Below are 23691 nucleotides of genomic sequence, written 5' to 3'. Positions count from 1 at the left end.
AAAGTTCTAAAACTTATTTTTTAAAGCTTAACAGAGACCACATTTAACACAAATGTCGAAACAACAAAACCAACTACTCAATCTTGGTATTCCCATAATAACTTGCACAGTTCTTAGATAATTATATTACTAAGATTGTGCATAAAAAGGCAAACAAAATAATTCTTTCAACAAAATATGGATTTTTATATATTATAATCAACAAATACTTAAGGACATCCTACTATGTGCTAAAATATTAAGTTATATGCTTGTTTGTATGTGCAGGTATGTATGTATACATGTGTGGAAGCCTCTACCTCATTTCTTTGGGGCAGAGTTTCTCAGTGAATCTGAAGCTCACTGGTGGCTATCCCAGCAGGCCAGCAAGCTCTAGGATCCATCCCTGACTCTCAGGTGCAGGGTCATAGAAACATGCCTGTCTTTTACACGGATGCTCAGGACCCAACTCTGGTCCTCAGGAGTGCACAGGAGGTACTTAACCTACTAAAACCACATCCTCAGCCCATATCCTTTTTTTGTTTTTAAACATAGTCCTAATCTAATAGAAAGATATTTAGACTCCAGCTCAAGAGTTCAAATTTAGCTCTGATATTATCTAGTCATAAGCCCTTAAACAACTCAGTCCCTAAACCTCAGTATTCTATGTATAAATTACAAATAATCCTAATAATTGATGTAAAGATTAAATAATACTCATAAAACAATTATCATTATGCCTTCAACAGATACTAGCAATCTCTATAGGTTTTTGTATATGTATTTTCCTTCTTATAGCTAATATCAGAGCCACTGGTGGAACAAGAATATGGAATCAGAGGCTCTGAATTCCAGCCAAACTGCTCTAAAACTGTATGACCATTCTGACCCAACCTTCTCATCTGTAAGATGAGAATCACATTTAACCAGAGGGTTTCTGTAGAAGTAAAAAGTTAAAATATACCCCACTCAAATAAGTGCTAAAGAATCAGTTATCAGTACTACTAATAAGCAATAAATAAAAGGCAGTTGCTTAAAATGAAGTAAAGATCCCAAGGACAATGTGATGATTAATTTTCAATGCTAAACTGACACACCTCTGGGCATGTCTCTAACAGTGTTTCCAGAAAGGACTGAGGAGGGAAGGCCCATCCTAATGTGGGTGGCAGTGTCCCATAAACTGGGGCGTACAACTATATAAAAAGGGCAAAGGTCAATTGAGTACCCAGAATGCCCCACTCTGCTTCTGAACCCTGGTAAACACCTTTCCTATTTAGTACTAGAAAACTAAAGCAAAATCACCCCACACATGAATACAGACCATTTTTCTCTAGTTCCATATTATTATATCCAAACTCATTAGCTCTTTACCAATCACCTTAATCAGTAAGCATCAAGATTGTGTCTATCTCCTTAATCAGAGAGATCATATGTCTTGATAGATGTCAAATAGCTAGTTAACACAACAAAGGCAACACCCAACTCTGACTCTCAATCCACTGCTCTTTCTACTTCATCATATCTTAACGATCACACAATGTTTTAAAACCAATCACTCATACTCATGGGGAAAAAAATATACAGTCAATACTGGACAGTAAAAAACCTATAAAACAAACTAAAGTTGGTTTGAAGCACTCACCTTTCTACATGCAGGACAAAGCCCATTCTCATCAGTGCGAATTCGATGCCAACAAAATCGGCATATCTGGTAGCCACAGGTGCAAGGGAAAAAGTTAATATCGTCTATTTCCAAGGGCTCCATGCAAAGAGGGCATTCCACAGGGTCTTCCTTTGCATCGGGACTGCGAGACATCTTCACGTTTATTTGACAGCAGCAAAAGTTTATAATAATTTAAGGGAGAAGGTAATTCAGCACTGAGAGCTAAAATATAGAATTCTGAAGACCTGCAAGAAAAGAAATTAAACATACCATTCACTACAGAAAAAATACTAACTTTTTACTAAAATCAAGAACAGATTTCAGAAAATTTCTGCCTATCAAGAAAAAAAGAACTGGCATTACAAGGTTTCAAATGCAAGAAAAATGTAAAAGAATTCCCATTTTTTTTTTCCTAGCTAAGACATTTAATGCTGATCTAAACACTGTTTATAACACATTTTAGGAAAAATTAAATTAAATTAAAGATGCATCTTCAGCTTTAAAGTAACCCTGAGATCAATGAGAGGCTCTGTAAGAATTCTTGCTGTGAGAGCCTGCTGAGCTGACGCCATCTCCAGATGAGGAGTTGCACAGGGGAGAAAGGCAACTCCGGAAAGTGTTCCTTTGACCTCTACATACACCATGACATGTGCATGCCAGCATACTCATTCTCTTTCACAATAATAATAAATTTAAAACAATGAATACTGAACTATTTATCTTTCACTTAAAAGCTAATACTGCCACCTATCTAAAGGAACACAACAATTATGATACGCCAAAAATGTATCACAATTTACAAAAGGGACCAATAAAAATGAGATTTGATCACTTATAGTTACATACTAATATCATGTGGTATTGCCAGAAAAATAGAGTTTGAAACTAAATAAACATAGCATAACTGTTTACAACTATGTAATACTATGCCAGTAAAAAGAAACTGTTGAGCAAATATATTTATAAAACATTCTAATAGTAAGTGCTACAAAAAGCCTGTAAGAAATCAGACAGAGAACAAATAGATCTTTCTATTCGATCATGCTTTGTGAAATGTGAATTCTTTTAAAGTTATGGAACCACAGTTAACAATTCCATGCTAAAAGTATGTTGAAATCACTATTTGCAGGTAAAACTGGAAAAGCTGTAAACTAATCTACACCTTGATGTAATTCCTTATCAGAATCACATCACAATGGTTTAAAACAACACACATAATATGAACAACTGCTTCTAAAGGCTACACTGAAGAGTCTATGAGAGGGAAACATGATGACTAGCCCCATCAGAGGCTCAACTGTCTTGGATAAAGCTGTAACTTCTTACTACATAGAATTAGAGAAAAAAAATCAAAGAAACTAAAAACTAAGAAATATGCCCATGGATAAATATTAAAATTTTAATTTCTAACAGAAATCACACTACCAATCAATACAGATGGGATGGACCATTTTATAAATAGTAAGAAACACTAGTACATTTATTTCTAACTTATGCTATAATAAACCTCTGAACAATGGTAGCACAAGTCTTTATCCCAGCACTCAGGTCTCAGAGTTCGAGGCCAGTTTTGTCTAACACAGAGAGTTCCAAGGACAGCAGGGCTACACAGAGAAACATGGCTCAAAAAACCTAAATAAATAAATAAAATAAAGTAATACCCAAAAGTGACTAGACACTTATCTGGCATATAAAATGTTGAGGAAAAAAAGGTGGGTTTTCCTTCCCCAACTTAAGCCCAGTTCATCCAAAATGACATCTCATAAAAAGATACAGTTGACTTACTAACATGAAAAGAACAAAATTAAAGACAAGTAACTTAGGTTCGGTTCATAGCACCCACACAGTAGCTCTTAAACATCTATACCTCCAGTTCCAGAAGATCCAATACCCTCTTCTGGCTTTTGAGGGCACTAAGCACACGTGAGATCTTTAAAAGTAGACAGACGACAGACAAACAGACAGACAGACAGACAGACAGACAGCAAATGGATAAGGCCTTTTTTTAATTTAATATACTGCCTATGATAGAAGCTCTTCTACATAAATACTTATATATACCAAGCATTATATCATGTTCAGCAATCATTATAATCAAAGAGCAAAATATTGCCCAACATAGCATCCACCAAAGGGGAGATGATTACTAGTTATTTACAGCAATAAAGCTGGGAATGTTTATAATCCCAGCACTAGTAAGTAGAGGCAGGATGATACAAGAATGCTGCTGTAGGCTATCTAGGGCTATAGTGCGAAAACCTGGCTTTAAAAAAAAAAAAAAAAAAAAAAAAAAAAAAAAAAAAAAAAAAAAAAAAAAAGACACAGCAATTTAGCAAGTTTATTTAAGTTGACTTAGAAAGAGATCTATTCTTTATTAAGGCTTTAAAAAGAGAATTACTATCTAAGTCTTTCTCTGTATCATAAGCCCTGTCTATATAAACTTGGCTTGAATGAAAAGACTGCATCTATTTATACTGTACTACAGACACAGACTGCAGATGACAGCTTTCTAGAGGTAAGTATGAAGGAAGAAAAATCCTAAAGAAGTGACTCACAAGAAATGTATGCAAATAGTATGTGCTATTTATTCACAGGGTCAGAGATAGCTTGCTTCTTCTTTAGATGTTCTCCTATTTATGAACTTGTAGAAACGAATACATGCTTTTCTAATAGGAAAAACATTAAAATTTTATTACTAAAAAAAAAAAAAAAAGAATAAAATGATCGATGAGACCAAAACCAAACCAAATCAAACCAAAAAAGCAAACATATAATTGACAATCAACATGAACAAGCTCCCTATTGATGCCCTCTCAGAAGGCAGCTAGGAGTTTAAGAAATTAAAGGCTGAGCTTGATCAAGTATTGTTGACAAACTAAAGACTAATAAGTATAGTATTAATTAGCTTTCTACCACAATTGTGCAAGTTAAAAGAGAGAGATACTTGTATCTGATATTTTCAATCCAGAAAAAATAAATAAAATAACAGGTGAATTCCAGAGAAACAACATAACAGAAGGGCATACCTGTTTAAAAGTCTATAAGGGTGGAACCAACTCTGTACTTGAAAGAAATGTGTCCAGGTAGCAACAACTTTTTCCCTTAGTCTGGACTTACGAATTTGTTCTTACAGTATTGTTGTTTATATCAATTTACAGTTTATCAGTAGCGATGAACACAATGGAAAATATTATTCAAGAAGAAAACACTTAAGTATGGCACATGCCTGTAGTCACAAAGACTTCAGAAACTGAAGCCTGAAGGATTTTCTGAGACCAACAGTTCAAAAGAAGCAACTAGAAAGGCATGGGGTGGGAACGGGAGCTGTCAAGAAGGGAGGGAAGAACCCAGACCACTATATATTACCATACACTCACAGGCCTTCAAAAGGCTTAAAGCAGGAGGGCTGCATGGAGTTCTAGGCCAGCCAGGCTACATATGAAGCTCAAACTGTCTCACATTGGGGTACCAATGACTCTAGTCTGAACTTCCAAGCAGCTTTTGTTTGTTTTAAACCATGCTTAACACAGTTAAATTCAACCTCTTTCATCATCCAAATCTTTCACCAGCCAGCCACTCAGTTTCTATCAACTCTTAAATTCTGATCAGAGAGTATGCTGCCAATCAAGAGTTCTTCTTTTTAGTAAGCGATCACTGTAGATCCATCCATCTCTTATCATTATCATCCTGCCCTCACTTCAGTGTTGTGAGAGTGAACACTGTTTCATAGGGAAGTTTACTTTTTCAACTGTTTTGGCTGAGAGAAGCACAGAAAGGGAGAATGAAGAAATGTAACCTTGAGACAGAATTCATAAAACAGCAAAAATAAGGTTATGTATTTGTGATTTTTAATACAGAACTGAAAATAGGCTTTAAAATTTGGTAAACAGACAGAATCAAATTTACATATGGAATGTTCGGTTTTATTAGATTTCTGAATATATTGTTAGACAGTCATTCAGGATAAAATTAAATAATAAAATATTTAAGAGACCTAAAACACAGGAAAGCTATTAATCCTTTAAAAAAAAAAAAAAAAGGAAAAGGTTTTTATTTTCCTAATCTTTCTATTGTGATTCAGTAAAATCTAGAATGTTAAGTTTTATAGCATTAAACTAAAATAGTGGGACCGGAGAGATAGCTCCATGGTTAAGAGCACTGGCTGCTCTTCCAGTGGACCAGGGTTCAATTCCCAGCATCCACATGGCAGCTCACAACTGTAACTCCAGCTCCAGATACACATGCAGTCAATACATCAAAGTACAAAATAAAAGTAAATTATAAAACCTTCTGTTCTATGCAGGACTGATTCATTGTACTACCAATAGACATTTCCTGAGAGGGCCACCCAATACAAGTGGCTCAAGTGAGCAGGAACCACTGGGATGAGCTAGTATGTGGGAGAGAGATAGGCAAGAAAGAGAAGCAGGATGGTTTGTGCACTATGAAGGGAGGCAGAACTGAAGATGTGAGGGAGGGAGGAACACCCTGAGCTGAGGCCTTAGTGATGTTCTGGCCCATGCTGCTGCCAAGGGGCCATGTCTGGGTCTGGGGCCCTGCAGTAGCAGAGGTCTATTACCACCAAAGACCAAGTGGATGTCCCTGGTCTGGGCCACCACCTAGGACAATGCTGATGTCCAAGGACTGTGCAGAGCTGGGCCCATCCCGAACCTGGACAGTGCAGAAGAGTTGGCCCTACCCCTTGCCTGGACAATGCAGGAGAACTGGCAATGGTGGCATGGATACAGAAGAGCTGGCCCTGCCCCTCGAAAGCTACAGTATTCAGGAGGGATGGCCCCATCCTGCATCTGTGGTGGTGTAGGCCCAGGAGAAATTGACCCCTCCACCTCACTGCCTTCAGCAGGCAGGAGAGCTGCCTCCACCCCTCCAAGGCTTGTCCCACATCTTATCCAACATGTTGGGGTATGGGTGCTCTTGCCCCTCCCTTTGCTGCCTTCAGCAGGTGGGAGAGCTGGCCCCCACCCCTTGCCTACTACAGTCCTCAGGAGGACAGGACCCACACTTCACCTGGGGACCACAGCCATGAGCTCCACGCCCCTCACTGGAGAGCTGGCCCTAAGACGGGGAGAGAGAGTGAGCTGGCTCTGCCCTTTCCTGGCCTCTCAGTGGCATAGGGGTGGGAGAGCTGACCCTGGTGACACAGGCCAAGGAGAGCTGGCCAGCTGACCAATTCAGCTACCACCCAGACTCAGATCCAGGACTTTGAGTTACCTCACTCCAACATCTATCCACACCATCTATGAACAGCTGGGGGCTGGTCCTGCAAAACTAAAGCTGCAGAATCTCAATGACACAGGATAATGATGATCCAGTATTGATAGTGTAGCAGAAGCCAGAGGCCCCAAACCAATGACTCAATGCAATGAACATTTGTAAATAAACTGTTTAGGCAAAGGGGTGTACTGTGTGACTCACCACAGCTTCCATGACAAGATGTTTTTATGTTTGTTTTCTTTTGAAGGGAGTTTGCAAGGGTGGTAGGAGGATATAGAGAACAAGGAGAATGGAATTGGGGTGCCTAGTGTAAAATTCATGAAGAATAAATAAAGGGGGGGGAGGTTGTTTACCAAATTTATAGTCACATGCAAAGTCTCAGAAGAGAATGAATACACCAGAGTGTTTCCAACAGTATCTAGGTATAGAAATACATATCTATGCTTGAGGTACTCCTGAGGCGAAGGCAGAAGAATTATTGAAAGAATAAGGCCTGCCTGGGCTTCAGTATATAAAAGTCTCAAACACCAAAAGAAAACTTTTCTCTAAACATAACAGCCAGGAGTTGTGTACACTCCTATAATGCCAGCACCTGAGAGGCAGAGACCAGGCTGGGCTATACATAGCAAGGTAGTCTCAAAATCAAAACCCTAAGGCTATTGCACAGAAGTTCTGGATTTGCCTAATATACCCAAGGCCCTGAGTTTTACTCCAGCATAACACAGCAAATTAAAGCAAAGCAAAGCAAAACAAAACAAACAACAAAAACCAAGAAAAAAATAGAAAAATAAGGGCTACTTATACCAAAAAACTAGATGGATTCTAACTCTGAGACACATTTGTCCATCAACATCCACCCCCAAATAAAGTGGGGAGAAAGCTTTAAATTCATGGCAATGCAAACCTATTCAACCAGCTCAGATGTATAAAGGAATAGTCAATACATGGCTTTTATTATTTTTTAAAAGTACCACCAGTGAGAAACAGCATCCACGCTGACTGGCTCACAGTCTTTGTACTATAGTTCTAGGAGACCCATTACTCACCTCTGGTCTCCATGATTTATAAGATTATGTTCCTTAAGAGGCTAAAATCTTATTCTATTGAACAATGATAAGTATGCTGTACTTTGTACTTAGTAGGTAAAATGACAGAAGTGGAAGAGGGACAAGAATAGGGAAGCAGAAGAAAATAAAGCTAGAGGATAAATCTAATACTAAAATCCTAATAGAGAAATGGAACAGATTTAAACTATTCTAAACACAATACTAGCAAAAACCAAATCTGATCACATTATAGAACTTTCAGAAGTGCAGGGATTTTGTTAGGTCAAAATTATGCATAACCTCAATAAATCATAATAAAAAGTACCTATCTCAAGAAATACCAGACGTAATCTCATGCCTTAAATTTCATCAGTGGTAGACACAGATAGGCAGGTCCCAGGGGCTCCTTAGTCAGCTAGTGTAGTGAAAATGAAGAAGCTGAGATTGAGTCAGAGTACCAGTCTCAAGGGAATAGGATGGAGAATAATAAAGAAACACACCTAACATTCTCCTCTGGCCATCACATGCGCATGGGCGCATGCACCTGCATACAAACACACAAAAAAATTATAAAACTCTTCATAAACTAGGGATAAAAAGATAACTCTTTTCACATGGTAACTGATACATACTCTAATACAACCTAAAATTACAATTAGAAATTCTATCATTAACATTATTTCAGAACTATGACATGGAGGGGAGGAATTGAGACATTACATTATTACAGATATAATAAATATTTAAAAGTAGCAATAAATACTAAAGAAACTGCATGTTAGTAAATTTAACATTTTTTTTAAATGCCTAGATACCAGGAAAGTAATTTTCTAAAATGGACAGAGAAAGCTAGACAACAGTGACACACGCCTTTAATCCCAGCATTTGGAAAGCAGAGACAAGTGGATCTCTGAAGTAGAGGTCAGCATGGTCTATCTACAGAATGAGTTCCAGGACAGTCAGGGCTACATAGTGAAACCCTATCTCCAAAAAAGAAAGAAAGGAAAAAAGGAAGGAAGGGAGGGAGGGAGGGAGAAAGAGAAGAAAGAAGAAAGGGAAGGAAAAGAAAGACAAGACAGTTATCCTCTATATGTTAATGTAATTTACTTTGTTTTAAAATATCAACTTTCAGGGTTGGAAAGCCAGCTTAAGAGAACTAGGTGTTCTTGCAGAGGCCTGGAGTTCAGTTCCTAGCACCCTACACCAGACAACTTAAAACCCCCTGTACCTCCAGCTCCAAGGACTTCAACACCCTTTTCTAGCCTCTGAGATACCTGCATGCCTATGCACATACATGCATGCATATTCATTAAGTACATAAATATTTATAATAATATATCAAACTTAGACAAGTTCTTCCAAACAACAGAGGAAGAGGAAACACTCAGCAAGAACAGTCACAGATGAGCATGGTGGGTGATACTTCCAATCCAGCAGCACTTAAGAGGCAGAAGTGGGACTGGTAGTGGTGGTCCATGCCTTTAATTCTACCACTCCAGAAGCAGAAGCAGAGGCAGAGAGGCAGAGGCTGGGGAATCACTGAATTAAGGGCCAGCCTGGTCTAGAAAGTGAGTTCCAAGATAGCCAGGGCTACATAGAGAAACCCTGTCTTGAAAAACAAAAAAAAGGGGGGGGGAGTGGGGGGGGGGCGGAGGTGTAGAAAGATCAGGAATTGAAAGTCAGCCTTGCTTTACATAAGACCCCATCTACAAAACAGAAAAATATTAAATTTTGAGTAAATTAAAATAAAAAATAAAAATTCCCTCAGTCTGATGAAAATAACCACAAGTCTATGTACCAAATACTCCCCCTTAAAGTCAACAGTGTCTACATGAAAAACATTAGGTTAATCCTGTTGCCATTCCAAAAAACTAGAGAAGCTTAACAGATATTTGGAAATCTTAATTCAATAAAATATAATAATAAAGTTGAAATTTGTTAAACTTTTAATGTTAAATTTTAACCTGCCATAGAATTGTGTGTGTGTGTGTGTGTGTGTGTGTGTGTGTGTGTACCCTAATTACAAGTAATGTCTGATGACAGTGTTAACAGCTAATACTGACTGTATCCTTGGTGCCTTTTCTATTTACACAGGCAAATTTCAGGTTCTTTGAGATTTCAACCTTATTAGCCATAATCTAAACAAAGCTATACAAATTACTGTAGTACTCTGTGTACTCCATGATGCCATGAGTTTCTCATCACACTGAGTCAGCTTTCACTAGTCAACAGCCTATAATGTAAAATCTTCAAAACATCTAAACATCACAGGAAAAAACAAGGTGGGATTTTTAAGAACGAAGAAAAGGGAAAGGAGAAAAATGTTGGTGCTTTAAATTATTTAACACTTTTATACGCTTTCTTGTCAAAATTTAAAGTCAACTGTTAACTTAGAAAAACAAAATACAGATCTAAAAGCAGTTTAAAAAGCTTGTTGCTCTTACAGAGGATCTGAGTTCAGTTCTCAGCACCCAAATGGATGCCTCCAACTGCCAATAACTCCAGCTCCAGAGGATCCAATGCTCTCTTCTCTGGCCTCCAAGGCCAACTGCACTCGCATGCAAATACCCACATATACATATGCACAATTAAAAAATAAATCATGGATGGATGGAAAGACAAACAGACAGACAGACAGATAACTACTGTGGCCCCCACAGTCTCATTATTTCAATACTAGGTTCCTAGTTGATAAACTGAGGAATGATTAGGAGGTGTGGCCTTGCTGGACAAAGTGTCACTTTGGGTGAGCTTTGAGATTTCAAAAGCCCATGCAAGACCTAGTCTTGTTCTCTCTGGCTCCAATCTGTCAATCGGATGTTCAAGCACCATGACTGCCTGCCTGCCACCATACTCCCTATCACAAATTCATAAATTCATCCCCTGAAACTGTAAGCAAGCCCTCAATTAAATTTATTCTAAATTACCTTGATCATGGTGTCTTCACAGCAATAGAACAGTAACAAAAATCTAATGTGTTTCTTCCAATTTGGAAGGAATCTATAGACTCTGAACAAAGCAATAAACTTTTCCCCACTCTCAGACATGACTAGAAATTTGCCTCAATTTTCATATATTTCCCCCTTGACTTTAAATTACAGAAGAAAAATACTTTTCCTCATAGCAAATTAATATAGAGTTCGCTGTATGTTGCAATAAATACCATTTTAAAACCCAATGCCTAGGTTAAGAACGTAGATTAGTAGTAGAGCATCTGCCTCACACCTCACACGTGTAAGGCCCTGGGTTTGAATCCTAGCACAAGAGTGGGAAGGCTTACTTTTAATATAATATCATTCATATATATACATATATATACATATACATACATATATATATGCATCTTGGCTATTAAACCTACACAGGTTAAGGTAAAAAGCAAAGAGCATATAGAACCACAGCTGAAGTAATTCCAAACTTTCAGTGGCTGCAATGGAAAGAAAGCATATAAACTTGTAAATGACACTTGAAAAACAGAGAGAAATCAGCAGTATCATGGCAATGGAGACAGAAAAGAAATGGGTAAGTCTGAAAACTACTCCAGTAGGACAGACCACATGATGAAGAAAGGAAGAGCAAAACACCCAGATACACTCCAGATTCTTTATTTATTCAAAGATTCCTTCATTCCTAAATGAACATGTACAGAGTTCAGAAGAGCTGATCCAGTATTAATTTGAGTCAGACACATCCAGTATTTTAAAGCTTGCAAGCCAGGCGGTGGTGGCGCACGCCTTTAATCCCAGCACTTGGGAGGCAGAGGCAGGTGGATTTCTGAGTTCCAGGACAGCCTGGTCTACAGAGTGAGTTCCAGGACAGCCAGGGCTATACAGAGAAACCCTGTCTCGAAAAAAAAAAAAAAAAAAAAAAAAAAAAAAAAAAAAAAAGGGGGGGGGGAAAAAAAAAAAAGCTTGCAGAATAAATGATACTGCCTAGATTTTCTGATTCATGCAATTCTCTCCAAATTTTGTCTAAACTAGTTTAGATCATGTCTTCTGTCATTTATAAAGAGTCCTTGCTGACACAACCTCTTTATTGAATCTTCAATATATTCTTTAGAAGTAGTGAGAGTAAAAATGTGAATTTGATGATTTTATTTTCCTATCTTAAATTATTCCATGGATTTATTTTATACTTGGAATATAACTATTTATATGGCACTTATAAGAAGTAGCCTTACCTTGTTTAAACTCTGTGTGTGTGTGTGTGTGTGTGTGTGTGTGTGTGTGTGTGTGTACCTGTTTTATGGCTCTCTATCTTATTCACTTAAGTCACAGTTCTCACAGAACCTGGAACCCAAGCCCCAGTGATCCTCCTATCTCTACACTACAAAGTGGCTGAGGTTTTAAGAGCACATATGGTCACGCTCAGCTTTTTGTCTGTGCTGAGGATTTGAACTCAGGTCCACACACAAACAGTTTTACCAAATAATCCATCTCCTGAGCCCCATCATAGCCTTTTGATTCAGCTCTCATTTCCATACACGTCTATCACTATGCTCCAAATACTTATGAAAATAGTTTCTAAACATACTTTTTTAAAAATGTGTAGCAGTGTTTGTCTGCATTTATGCCTTGTGTGAGGGTGTAAATACCCTGGTACTGGAGTTACAGACAGTTGTAAGCTGCCTTGTGAGTACCAGGAACTGAACCTGTGTCCTCTGGAAAGTAGCCAGTGTTCTTAACTGCTGAGCCATCTCTCCAGCCCCTGTAAACCTTTTAACTCAAGATCTATAATAACTAATTTAGCCAAAGAAAAATAAAAATATGATCCACAAAGGGCTTATATACAAATGTCCATAAATATTTTTTATAATAGTCATAATGAGGGAAAAAAGTCCACCATATAAATGAATAAACAGATCTTTCAAAAGAAAGTAAAAAAAATTGCTCAGGGAAAAGTGATAATAACATATGAACAAGTGTGAAATGTACTGTGCTTGGTACAAAAAGCCAGTCACAAAATTACTCTATTTACATAAACAGGCAGAACTAAGTTCTGATGACAGAAGCAGAACAATCTGGGTGCTATTACTGAGCAGTATGAGGAGCATCCTAGGTGACAGAAATGTTCTAAATCACGACAGAGTGTGGGCTATGCAGGTGTACACATCTATCACAATATATTTAACACAGAGCTTGTTTCACTGTATGCAAGACCTCAAATTTAAATAAAATTAAGTTACTAAATCTCTACAGGCTTAAGCCTTCACCATTAGAATTTGGTTGTACTCTGCGGCCATGGAGATTTGAAGGAAACCACACCACTGAGGAGGGAGGATAGTCTTCTGGGACATAGCTTACCACAAGCCCAAACACTGAAGTCAGTCTCCTACACAGCTATTCTTCAGCCAAAGCAGGAGAGGTGTGGAAACAGTGAAGGGATTCTGGTTGACTAAAAAAAGTCAGTAGGTTTACAGGATGGCTCAGGAGATGAGGCACTCCCTGCCAAGCCTGACGACGGAGGTTGATCCCTGCCGACCTTGATGGAGGAGTGGTAGAAGGAGAACCCACTCCTACAGATGAAACTGTCCTCTACCTACATGTGCACACCATAGCACACTTGCACTATATGCATATTAGAAATAAGTGTAAAAAAGGTTTTTAAAAAGTGAGTATACTTGCCCAAACAATTCAGAGACCCACTCAGACTACCTTTTAAGGCACTGCTTTTTAATCAAACCTAACCATCTACAAATATTGTTAAATTGAACCATTTGGCAAATTATATATTTTCATAAAAATTGTGAAATGACTAAAAGCAACATTTTCACAACTAGAACTAAAATTGGAAATAAGCATCAGAAAAGAAATTGCGGTGGTAGAATCATTGTGAAAAAATGATTTTAGGGCATAAACTGATGTGTTGTGTATGTGTGTTTGGGAAGTTTAATGGTGGGGACTAAACCCAGGCCTTATGCATACTAAGTACAAGCTCTACTACTCACCTATACTGCCAGCCCAGAGAAAATGACTTTTTTTTTTGGTTTTTTTTCGAGACAGGGTTTCTCTGTGTAGTCCTGGCTATCCTGGTACTCACTCTGTAGCCCAGGCTGGCCTCGAACTCAGAAATCCGCCTGCCTCTGCCTCCCAAGTGCTGGGATTAAAGGCGTGCACCACCACCACCCGGCTAAAAATGACATTTTGAGAAACAAAATTATAAAGAGATAAATTTATAATAGCCTTCAAAATTGCTAACAAATATTTCTTTCACTTCTCTGAGCTTTATATTGCCTGAGTAATTAAGTGCTTCATTTTCTTCTAAACTGTCAAATGTCACTAACCTACACACTAGTTAGTGCCTTGCAACCAGTGTCCCTACACCTAGCCAAAGGACACTGTGTTTATGTAAAACCTCTTCAGTGACTCTCAGTACTAACATATCATGGCAGAAAGTGCCCCACAGCACTGAACCCTTTTAAACCCTATAATATACAGTTGGTTCTACAAGATTGTTATAAAGAAAAAACTTATATATGCAATTGATAAATTATGAAAACAACTGAAAAAGTTAAAATGAGTAAAAACAAGAATGTAATTTTTTAGATGTGGTGTCACTATGTAGCCCTTTCTGGCTTGAAACACACTATATAGAACAGACTGGCCCCAAACTCAAGAGATCCACCTGCCTCTGCCTCTGCCTCCTCAGTACTTAACACCACCGTACCTGGCATAGTTTATTTTCTTTTGGATATGAAAAAAGATAATTAGCTTTCTACAGAATTAAGTTTTAATGAAGTGATTAGCTTGAAAGTTTGAATACAAGCCCTAAAGGTGTCATGAATAGGAAAATAAAAATATTAATTAACCTCTCATTTAGGTGTCTCTTATTTTCTGATAAATGAGCTAGTGATATCTTCACTTAAAAGGGCATTTTTAAACTCTCACAGTCAAAAGCCATTTTAAAAAACAGTAAGTATGGGCCAGAGAGATGATTTGCCTTGCAAACCTGGCGTCCTGAGTCCAATGCTGAGAACCTACATTGAGATAAAAGGAGAAAAGCAACTCCAAAGTTGTCCTCTGACCTTCAATTGAGTGAGCTGCAACACACACACCCACTCACACAACAGCAGCAGCAGCAGCAACAACAACCACAATAGCAATAATGAGAAGGACTACAGAGATGCTCAGTGGTTAAGGGCACACACATTACTCTTACAGATAACTTGAGTTCAGTTCCTAGCACCCATATTGAGCACTTCAGAACCACCTATAAATCCAGCTCCAGGAGACCTTACACTTGCTATTGAACTCCACAAGTCCTGCACTCATGTGCATACATCTACACACAGACATATACAAATAATTTAAGATAAGAATAAACTTTTAAAATAGCAATAATAAAAAGTAGAGCTCTACTAATGTTCTTGGTTTAAAAAAAAACAAATAAAAACTAATAAATAAAAACTAATACACTGAACAAAAATCTTTTTTAATTCCCAACAAAATATATTACTAACCTGCCAAAGAATTAAAAAGCAATTTTCTAAACTGTCTCAATAAAGATAGATTTAAGCAGTGTGTAAAACTGAAGATAAAAATAGCCTATTATTCTATTCAGAATCTAGAAGGGCATAAGACAAAAAACCAATGTCTTCTGTTCTAAGAGTAGCATAGTAATACTCTCCAAGGCTTTCCTTCCAAGAACATTTATTTCATTATGCTAATAACCAATCATAATCATTTAAACTGGCTCTGACTCAGCACATCCGTGATAGCACAGAAGGCTGCATTATTAATAGATGTTTTGGTTAAGAGTTAACAGTTTTGAGCACCTGCCTAATATGCCCAAGGACCTTGAGTTTCAAACCTAGAAACACAAGGCAGAAAAGCCAACATGTTTTTAACTTACTTCTGAAGTCTTACTCCTATTAAATTGCAAATATATAATAAAACATAAACATAAGCAACTTTCTAAAGAACACACTAAAATTACATACTGCCAATGGCCAATGGTATCATAATTATCTGAAAATCAACACCATGCAAAAAATCCACACCAGTGGTAATATCCTCCAGTCAAATAACTTTATGTCTGGAAATTTAGCCTAAGTTAATAGTTTGCTTCAACTTTGCCTAGCAGTTATTACACTCTCATAGTCAATTTAAGAGAATTAAAATCTGGATTAAGTCAGTACCAAGACCTGAATTTGGGGCATCTGAACTGACTTGCTATATTTCCCAGGTATTTTCTGGGTGACTTTAAAAAAATATTTATCTCTCTCTCTCTCTCTCTCTCTCTCTCTCTCTCTCTCTCTCTCTCTCTGTGTGTGTGTGTGTGTGTGTGTATGTGTGTATGTAATTAAGCTTAATCAAAGCAAAAGGAAAGTCAAAAGCAAATAATTTCATATTTTGAAATCTCATCATTGGATGATAGAGAGAAGCTGTCCCAAAAATCCAAAAACATAAACAAACAAAAAGAATCTCATCATTGAAAGAAAAGTTTCAAAAAGAGACATCAAAATGTAAAATTATGGAAGAAATTCTCGGATTCAGAGTTAACAGTCCTACAACAGCAAACAATGTTATAAAATACCTAAGCAATAAAGCTTCAGTCTTTCATCTAATTCACAAAGATTACAAGCAGGGAATTAAAATTACCCAGGGTAAAAAAAATATGGCTGTTTTGGTGCAATATTTGAGGTTAAAAAAAAATTTCATAAAATTCAAAACTAACATATATATCAGACATGATAGCACATGCCTATGATTCCAGCTATAGCTGTCTCTTTATAAAGGAAAAGTAGCACACAAGGCAGCCACAGTGGTTGAGGCCTATAACCCCAGAACTTGGGGAAGAGGCAGGAAGATTACTGAAAGTTTAAGACCAGCCTGGTCTACATAGCAAGTAGGCTACTTAGTGAGACCATGCTAGCCAAAGAATAAAATAAGCAAAATAAAGCTCTCAAGAAGAAACATGAGAAGCTTCAGTTTCAGGAGGGGGAAACTTACTACAGACTAATAAGTGGCCCAAGTGCTGAAAATAAATAATGGACTGGTGAGTGTTTAGGCATAATGGGACATCTGTACTACTACCCTCTTCTGCTAAGCTCAGGAACACTGCTGAGGAAGGGAAAAACATGAATATCAAAACCAAAGGTTAGTAAGGAATGTTGTGAGATGCTGTTTTTAGGACATAACATGGCTGCTGCACCCATGAACTCCCATTAGCAGTGGTTACCTACATGAGACCCGTACAAGACCTTCAAAAGACTGAGCTCAGCAACCTCTATCATGGACAGCCAGCTCATCCTTCCCAGAAGAGTACTTAGTTAATGGTTGTGATGGGGGAAGGGAAGGTATGTTCCTTAGTGGTATAGCAACTGGTATTTCCCCTACCCATCTTCATGCAAGCAGCCCTAATTAAGTCCCATGGGGTATGCACAGGAATACATGTGTATAGGGGGGTGGGGGCACATAAAACTATAAGGAAAACCTGACCTGGCAAGAAAAGGCACTGTAAAAAAGGGGGGAGAAATGACAGGATAGTGGGGGAAAGGATCAAAATAATACACTCTGTGTGTGTGTGTGTGTGTGTGTACTATGAAAGATTAAAAAAATAAAAGAAATGTTAAAGAATGAATCAACAAACTAAATGTTCATTTTATAGGATAAAAGAAAAATAATCCCAACAAAACTGCTGTAATAAGAATGGAGAAGCCTGGCAGTGGCTGTACACCTTTAATCCCAGCACTCAGCAGGCAATCTCTGTGAGTTTGGGATCAGCCTGATCTACGGACCAAGTTGACAGCCAACAGAGAGATCCTATCTCAAAAAACAAAAAAACAAACAAACAAGCAAACAAAACAAAAAGAATGGGGAAGAGCTGCTGGAGAGATGCCTAAGCAGAAAGAGAATCTGCAGCAATTGCTGACAACACATGTTCTTTTCCCACCCATCCTGAGCTGCCACAACCACCAGATGATGCCCTTTTATGACATCTGAGGGCGTTGCATACACATACATACATTCAGCCACACATATATACACATTAAAAAAAAAAAAAAAAAGTGAACCAAGGGAAGGGAAAGGAGAAGGGAAGGGAGAAGGGAAGGGAGAAGGGAAGGGAGAAGGGAAGGGAAAAGGGAGGGGAGGGGAGGAGAGGAGAGAAGGGGAGGGGAGGGGAGGGGAGGGGAGGGGAGGCAGGCAGGCAGGGAGAGAGGGAGGGAGGGAAAGGAAGAAAGATAGATCTAAAAATAAAAAAAATGGGAGAAAGCTTAATGTTGTTATACTTTAAACTGAGTTTAGAGGAAGGTTTTCTTACACAGGAGAGAGAGAGAGAGAGAGAGAGAGAGAGAGAGAGAGAGAGAGAGAGAGAGAGAGAGAGAGAGAGAGAGAGAGAGAGAATGAATAATCTACACAGTAGATTATCATCAACCTCTAGAAACCTAAAGGAGATAAATATCTCCGCAGAGGGAAGAAGTCACCAGGAAACCCACAAATTGGCTGTCAGACCAGGCAACAAACATGGTAATTAATATCCATAACCATACTGCTTCCTCATAATTATAAAGGGTATCAAGTGGCTGCTAAAAAGCTGCTGTAAGTGTACCTCTGGCCTCCACTTCATTTCTCAATGTATATAATACAGTAAGTGACAAGCAGAAAACACTAGTGCTATGGTAACTTTAAAAAGCTCATGTTTTAAAAATGCAGCCAGGAGTGGTGGCCCACATCTGTAGTCTGAGGAGTGTTAAGGTCAGCCTGAGCTACACAGTCAAAGCATGCCTCAAACAATATAAACAATCACAAACAAAAGACAAGACAAAAAATTGACAGAAAACAACAAAATGAACTTTTAACAACAGTTATATCTAGAAGAGTCTTTGACTTCATCACTTTTCATTTCTTTATCACTTTTTCTTATGCCTATTTACTTTCCCAGTCCTACAAAAATATTTTTACTTTTACTAACTGGGTGATGAAAACAAACACACAAAAATAAGATGTCCACTAGCTTTCCATTCTACGTTTCAGAACTCTGGTGGTAACTGCTGTAAATGCTGTAGTGTACTCTTCCAGACATGCACAGAACTACATGCAAACACACTCAAGAACTTAGCTGCGTCACTAAACACCTTAAGAACTGGCACACTGTTCTCTCTCTTATACTTCACACTGTAAGTTCTCCTATCCTGAGAGACATTCCTACTTCATTCTTCCCTTAGCATAACAGATTCCATTACATAGTCACACAGGACTTTTTTTTAAGGATTTGTTTTATGTAAGTACACTGTTACTGTCTTCAGACACACCAGAAGAGGTCGTTGGATTCCATTACAGATGATTTGAGTCACCGCATGGTTGATGGGAATTGAACTCAGGGCCTCTGGAAGAGGAAATCTGGGCCTGGGTGGTAGCTGAGCTGGTCAGCATACTGGCTCTCCCTTATCAAGGATGTTGAACATTTCTTTATGTGCTTCTTGGCCATTCGATAGATAATTCTTCAGTTGAGAATTCTTTTATCCCATTTTTAATAGGGTTATTTGGCTCTCTGGAGTCCAACTTCTTGAGTTCTTTGTATATATTGGTTATTAGCCCTCTATTGGATGTAGGATTAGTAACAATCTTTTCCCAATCTGTTGGCTGTCGTTTTGTCCTATTGACAGTGTTCTTTACCTTACAGAAGCTTTGCAATTTTATGAGATCCCATTTGTCAATTCTTGATCTTAGGGCATAAGCCATTGGTGTTCTGTTCAGGAACTTTCCCCCTGTGCCCAGGTATTCGAGGGTCTTCCCCACTTTCTCTTCTATTAGTTTCAGTGTATCTGGTTTTATGTGGAAGTCCTTGATCCACTTGGACTTGAACTTTGTAGAAGAAAGTAAGAATGAATCGATTTGCATTCTTCTACATGTTGACCTCCAGTTGAACCAGCACCATTTGTTGAAAATGCAGTCCTTTTTCCACTGGATAGTTTTGGGTTTATTTCTGGGTCTTCAATCCTGTTCCACTGATTTGCCTGCCTGTCTCTGTACCAATACCATGAAGTTTTTATCACTACTGCTCTGTAGAGTTTGAGGTCAGGAATGGTGATTTCCCCCAGAAGTTCTTTTATTGTTGAGAACAGTTTTTGCTACCCTGGGTTTTTTGTTATTCCATAGTAATTTGCAAATTACTCTTTCTAACTCTATGAAGAATTGAGTTGGAATTTTGATGGGATTGCAACAAATCTGTAGATTGCTTTCAGCAAGATAGCCATTTTTACTATATTAATCCTTCCAATCCATGAGCATGGGAAATCTTTCCATCTTTTAAGATTTTCAATTTCTTTCTTCAGAGACCTGAAGTTCTTGTCATACAGATCTTTCACTTGCTTGGTTAGTCACTCCAAGGTATTTTATATTATTTGTGACTATTGTGAAGGGTGTCATTTCCCTAATTTCTTTCTCAGCCTGTTTATACTTTGAGTAGAAGAAGGCTACTGATTTGAGTTAATTTTATATCTAGCCACGTTGAAGTTGTTATCAGGTTTAGGAGTGCTCTGGTGGAAGTTTTGGGGTTATTTAAGTATACTATCACATCATTTGCAAATAGTAATAGTTTGACTTCTTCCTTTCTAATTTGTATCCCTTTGACCTCCTTTTGTTGTCTAATTGCTCTAGCTAGAACTTCAAGTACTATATTGAATAGATAAGAAGAGTGGGCAGCCCTGTCTAGTCCCTGATTTTATTGGGATTGCTTCAAGTTTCTCTCCATTTAGTTTGATATTGGCTATTGGTTAGCTATATATTGCTTTGACTATGTTTAGGTATGGGCCTTGAATTCCTGATCTTTCCAAGAATTTTAACATGAAGGGATGTTGAATTTTGTCAAATGCTTTTTCAGCATCTAATGAAATGATCATGTGGTTTTTTTTCTTTGAGTTTGTTTATGTAGTGGATTATGTTGATAGATTTCCATATACTGAACCATCCCTGTGACAAAGCCTACTTGATCGTGGTGAATGATAGTTTTGATGTATTCTTGGATTCAGTTTGAGAGAATTTTATTGAGTATTTTTGCATCAACAGTCATAAGAGATATTGGTCTTAAGTTCTCTTTCTTTGGTGGGTCTTATGTGGTTTTGGTATCAGTTTAACTGTGGCTTCATAGAATGAATTGGGTAGTGTTTCTTCTGTTTCTATTTTGTGGAATAGTTTGAAGAGTATTGGTATTAGGTCTTCCTTGAAGGTCTGATAGAATTCTGCACTAAAACCATCTGGTCCTGGGCTTTTTTTGGTTGAAAGACTTTTATTGACTGCTTCTATTTCTTTAGGGGTTATGGGACTGTTTAGATGGTTTATCTAATCCTCATTTAATTTTGGTACCTGATATCTGTCTAAAAAAGTGTCCATTTCAGCCAGAGTTTCCAGTATTGTTGAGTACAGGCTTTTATAGTAGAATCTGATGATTTTTTTTTAATTTCCTCTATTTCTGTCGTTATGTCTCCATTTGCATTTCTGATTTTATTAATTTGGATACTGTCTCTGTGCCCTCTGGTTAGTCTGGATAAGGGTTTATCTATATTGTTGATTTTCTCAAAAAACCAGCTCCTGGTTCTGTTGATTCTTTGTATAGTTCTTTTTGTTTCTACTTGGTTGATTTCAGTCCTGAGTTTGATTATTTCCTGCTGTCCACGCCTCTTGAGTATATTTGCTTCTTTTTGTTCTAGAGCTTTCAGGTGTTGCTGTCAAGCTGCTAGTGTATGCTCTCTCCAGTTTCTTTTTGGAGGCACTCAGAGCTATGAATTTGCCTCTTAACACTGCTTTCATTGTGTCCCATATTTTGGGTATGTTGTGCCTTCATTTTCATTAAATTCTAATAAGTCTTTAATTTCTTTATTTTTTCCTTGACCAAGTTATCATTGAGTAGAGCAATGCTCAGCTTCCATGTGTATGTGGACTGCCACACATTTTCAATTACTAATATTCAATGCAATGTGTCATTGGTTTGGTTGGAGATCTCTAGCTTCTGCCACCCCATCAATATTGGATCCTCACTGTGACTCCTCCCGGTTATCCTGCTGTTGCCCTATGTCACGGAGATCCTACAGCTTTGGATCAGCAAGACAGGGCCCTTTTACTCCTTCCAAGATGACGTAGATTTTGGGATGGGCCAACTCAGAGTCCTAGATCTGGGCCTGGGTGGTAGCTGAACTTGTCAGCATGCTGGCTCTCCCTTATCTGTACCACTAGGTTAAGCTCTCCAGCACTGCTCTGTCTAGGACACCCAATGCCACCAATGGTAGGGGACAGGGTCAGCTTTCCTGCTCTCATGCCCTCAGGACTGGGCTGACTCAACCACACTGATGCTTCCATAGCCAGCTCCACTGTGCTGCCAGGTCAAGGAGCCACTTCCAAGTGCTGCAACCTGTGAGGGACTGGCTCACCAGTGCCTTTGCCATCAAAGCCAGCTCCACTGTGTTGCCCAGGTGAGATACAGGACACACTCTCCAGAGTGCTACAGCCAGGTGTGGGACAGGGCCAGCTCTCCAGCTCTCATGCCTTCAGGACCAATATAGCTCTCCCACCTGCCTCCAGTGGGGCCAAAGACATAACTTTTTTTTTTTTTTTTTAACTATTTTACTTGCTGGAACACACTCACACTGTGGTCAAGCTCTCCCCTTGTACCATTTGGGCTCCAGCAACCAAGCTAAGGCTGTAAGCACCTTTAGTTGCTAAGTCATTTTGCCAGCCTTTACTTATCACTTACTCTTCACAGTAAGATTTAGATTGTGTGTGTGTGTGTGTGTGTGTGTGTGTGTGTCCAAATGTGTAAAGATGCCCAATGAGGCCAAAAGATCCCCTAAAGTTGGAGCTGCACAGGCTGGAGAGCTGGCTCAGCAGTTAAGAGCACTGACTGCTCTTCCAGAAGTCCTGAATTCAATTCCCAGCAACCACATGGTGGGTCACTACCATCTGTAATAGAATCTGATGTCCTTTTCTGGTATGTCTAAAAATAGCTATAGTATACTCATATAAATATAATAAATAAATCTTTAAAATTACATAAAAAAAAAGTTGGAGCTGCAGGTAGCTGTGAGCTATCACATGTAGATGCAGGAAACCAAACTCTCTCTACTCCTGTGAAACAACAGCTGGTGCTCCTAACCTCTGAGCCATTATCTTTAGCTCCTAAAACACTTTCTGAGTATTTTCAAATGTTCTGGTTTTGTTTTGTCTTGTTAACTTATATGGGGCTGGAAAGAGCTCAGCAGCTAATGGCACTTACTGCTCTTGCAGATGACCTTGGGTTCAATTCTCAGTACAAACATCCCTAACTCTAGTATCTAATGCCTTTTTCTAATCTCTGCAGGTCCTGGGCATATGCATGATACACAAACATAAATGCAGGCAAAGCACCCATATACATAGACTAAAATAAGTAAATCTAAATTTACAAAAAAAAAAGTGTGTATGTATGTATGCAAGCACAATGTACTTGTCTATATAGCCTATGTAGAAGTCAGAAGAAACCTGTGGAAGAATCAATTTTTGAATTCTATGACATGGGTTCCAGAGACTACACTCAGATCATCAGGTTTGGCAGCAAATGACAACACCTGCTGAGCATCTCACTGACTCCTTGTTATCTTTTTGAGACAGGGTGGCTGGCCTCAAATCTTCTGATCCTTCTGACTTAGCTTCTAAGTGCTAGTATTGCATGTGTGCACACCACTGAGTTTACAATGTACCACAATGTCCAGCTTTCCTCTTCATATTTGAATGAATTATTTCATCATTCCAATAATTAGGTAATATTGTTATTCTCCAGTGTGTCAACTAAAAT

General features: G+C 38.3%; 1 protein-coding gene across 3 annotated transcripts in view; it reads right to left on the bottom strand.

Moving 5' to 3' along the window:
* Cnot4 (CCR4-NOT transcription complex subunit 4) overlaps nucleotides 1-23691 on the bottom strand; it is a 99697-nt gene that overhangs the window by 55506 nt on the left and 20500 nt on the right. For all 3 annotated transcript variants that reach the window (XM_034519130.2, XM_034519132.2, XM_034519134.2), the window contains exon 2: nucleotides 1622-1887. In XM_034519130.2, coding sequence (XP_034375021.1) covers nucleotides 1622-1795 — 174 coding nt within the window. In that variant the 5' untranslated portion in view covers nucleotides 1796-1887. The remainder of the gene's footprint in view (nucleotides 1-1621; nucleotides 1888-23691) is intronic.

The sequence above is a fragment of the Arvicanthis niloticus genome, chromosome 15 (assembly GCF_011762505.2).
Source record: "Arvicanthis niloticus isolate mArvNil1 chromosome 15, mArvNil1.pat.X, whole genome shotgun sequence".
Taxonomy (NCBI): Eukaryota; Metazoa; Chordata; class Mammalia; order Rodentia; family Muridae; genus Arvicanthis; species Arvicanthis niloticus.
This window is presented reverse-complemented; position numbering and strand designations above follow the sequence as displayed.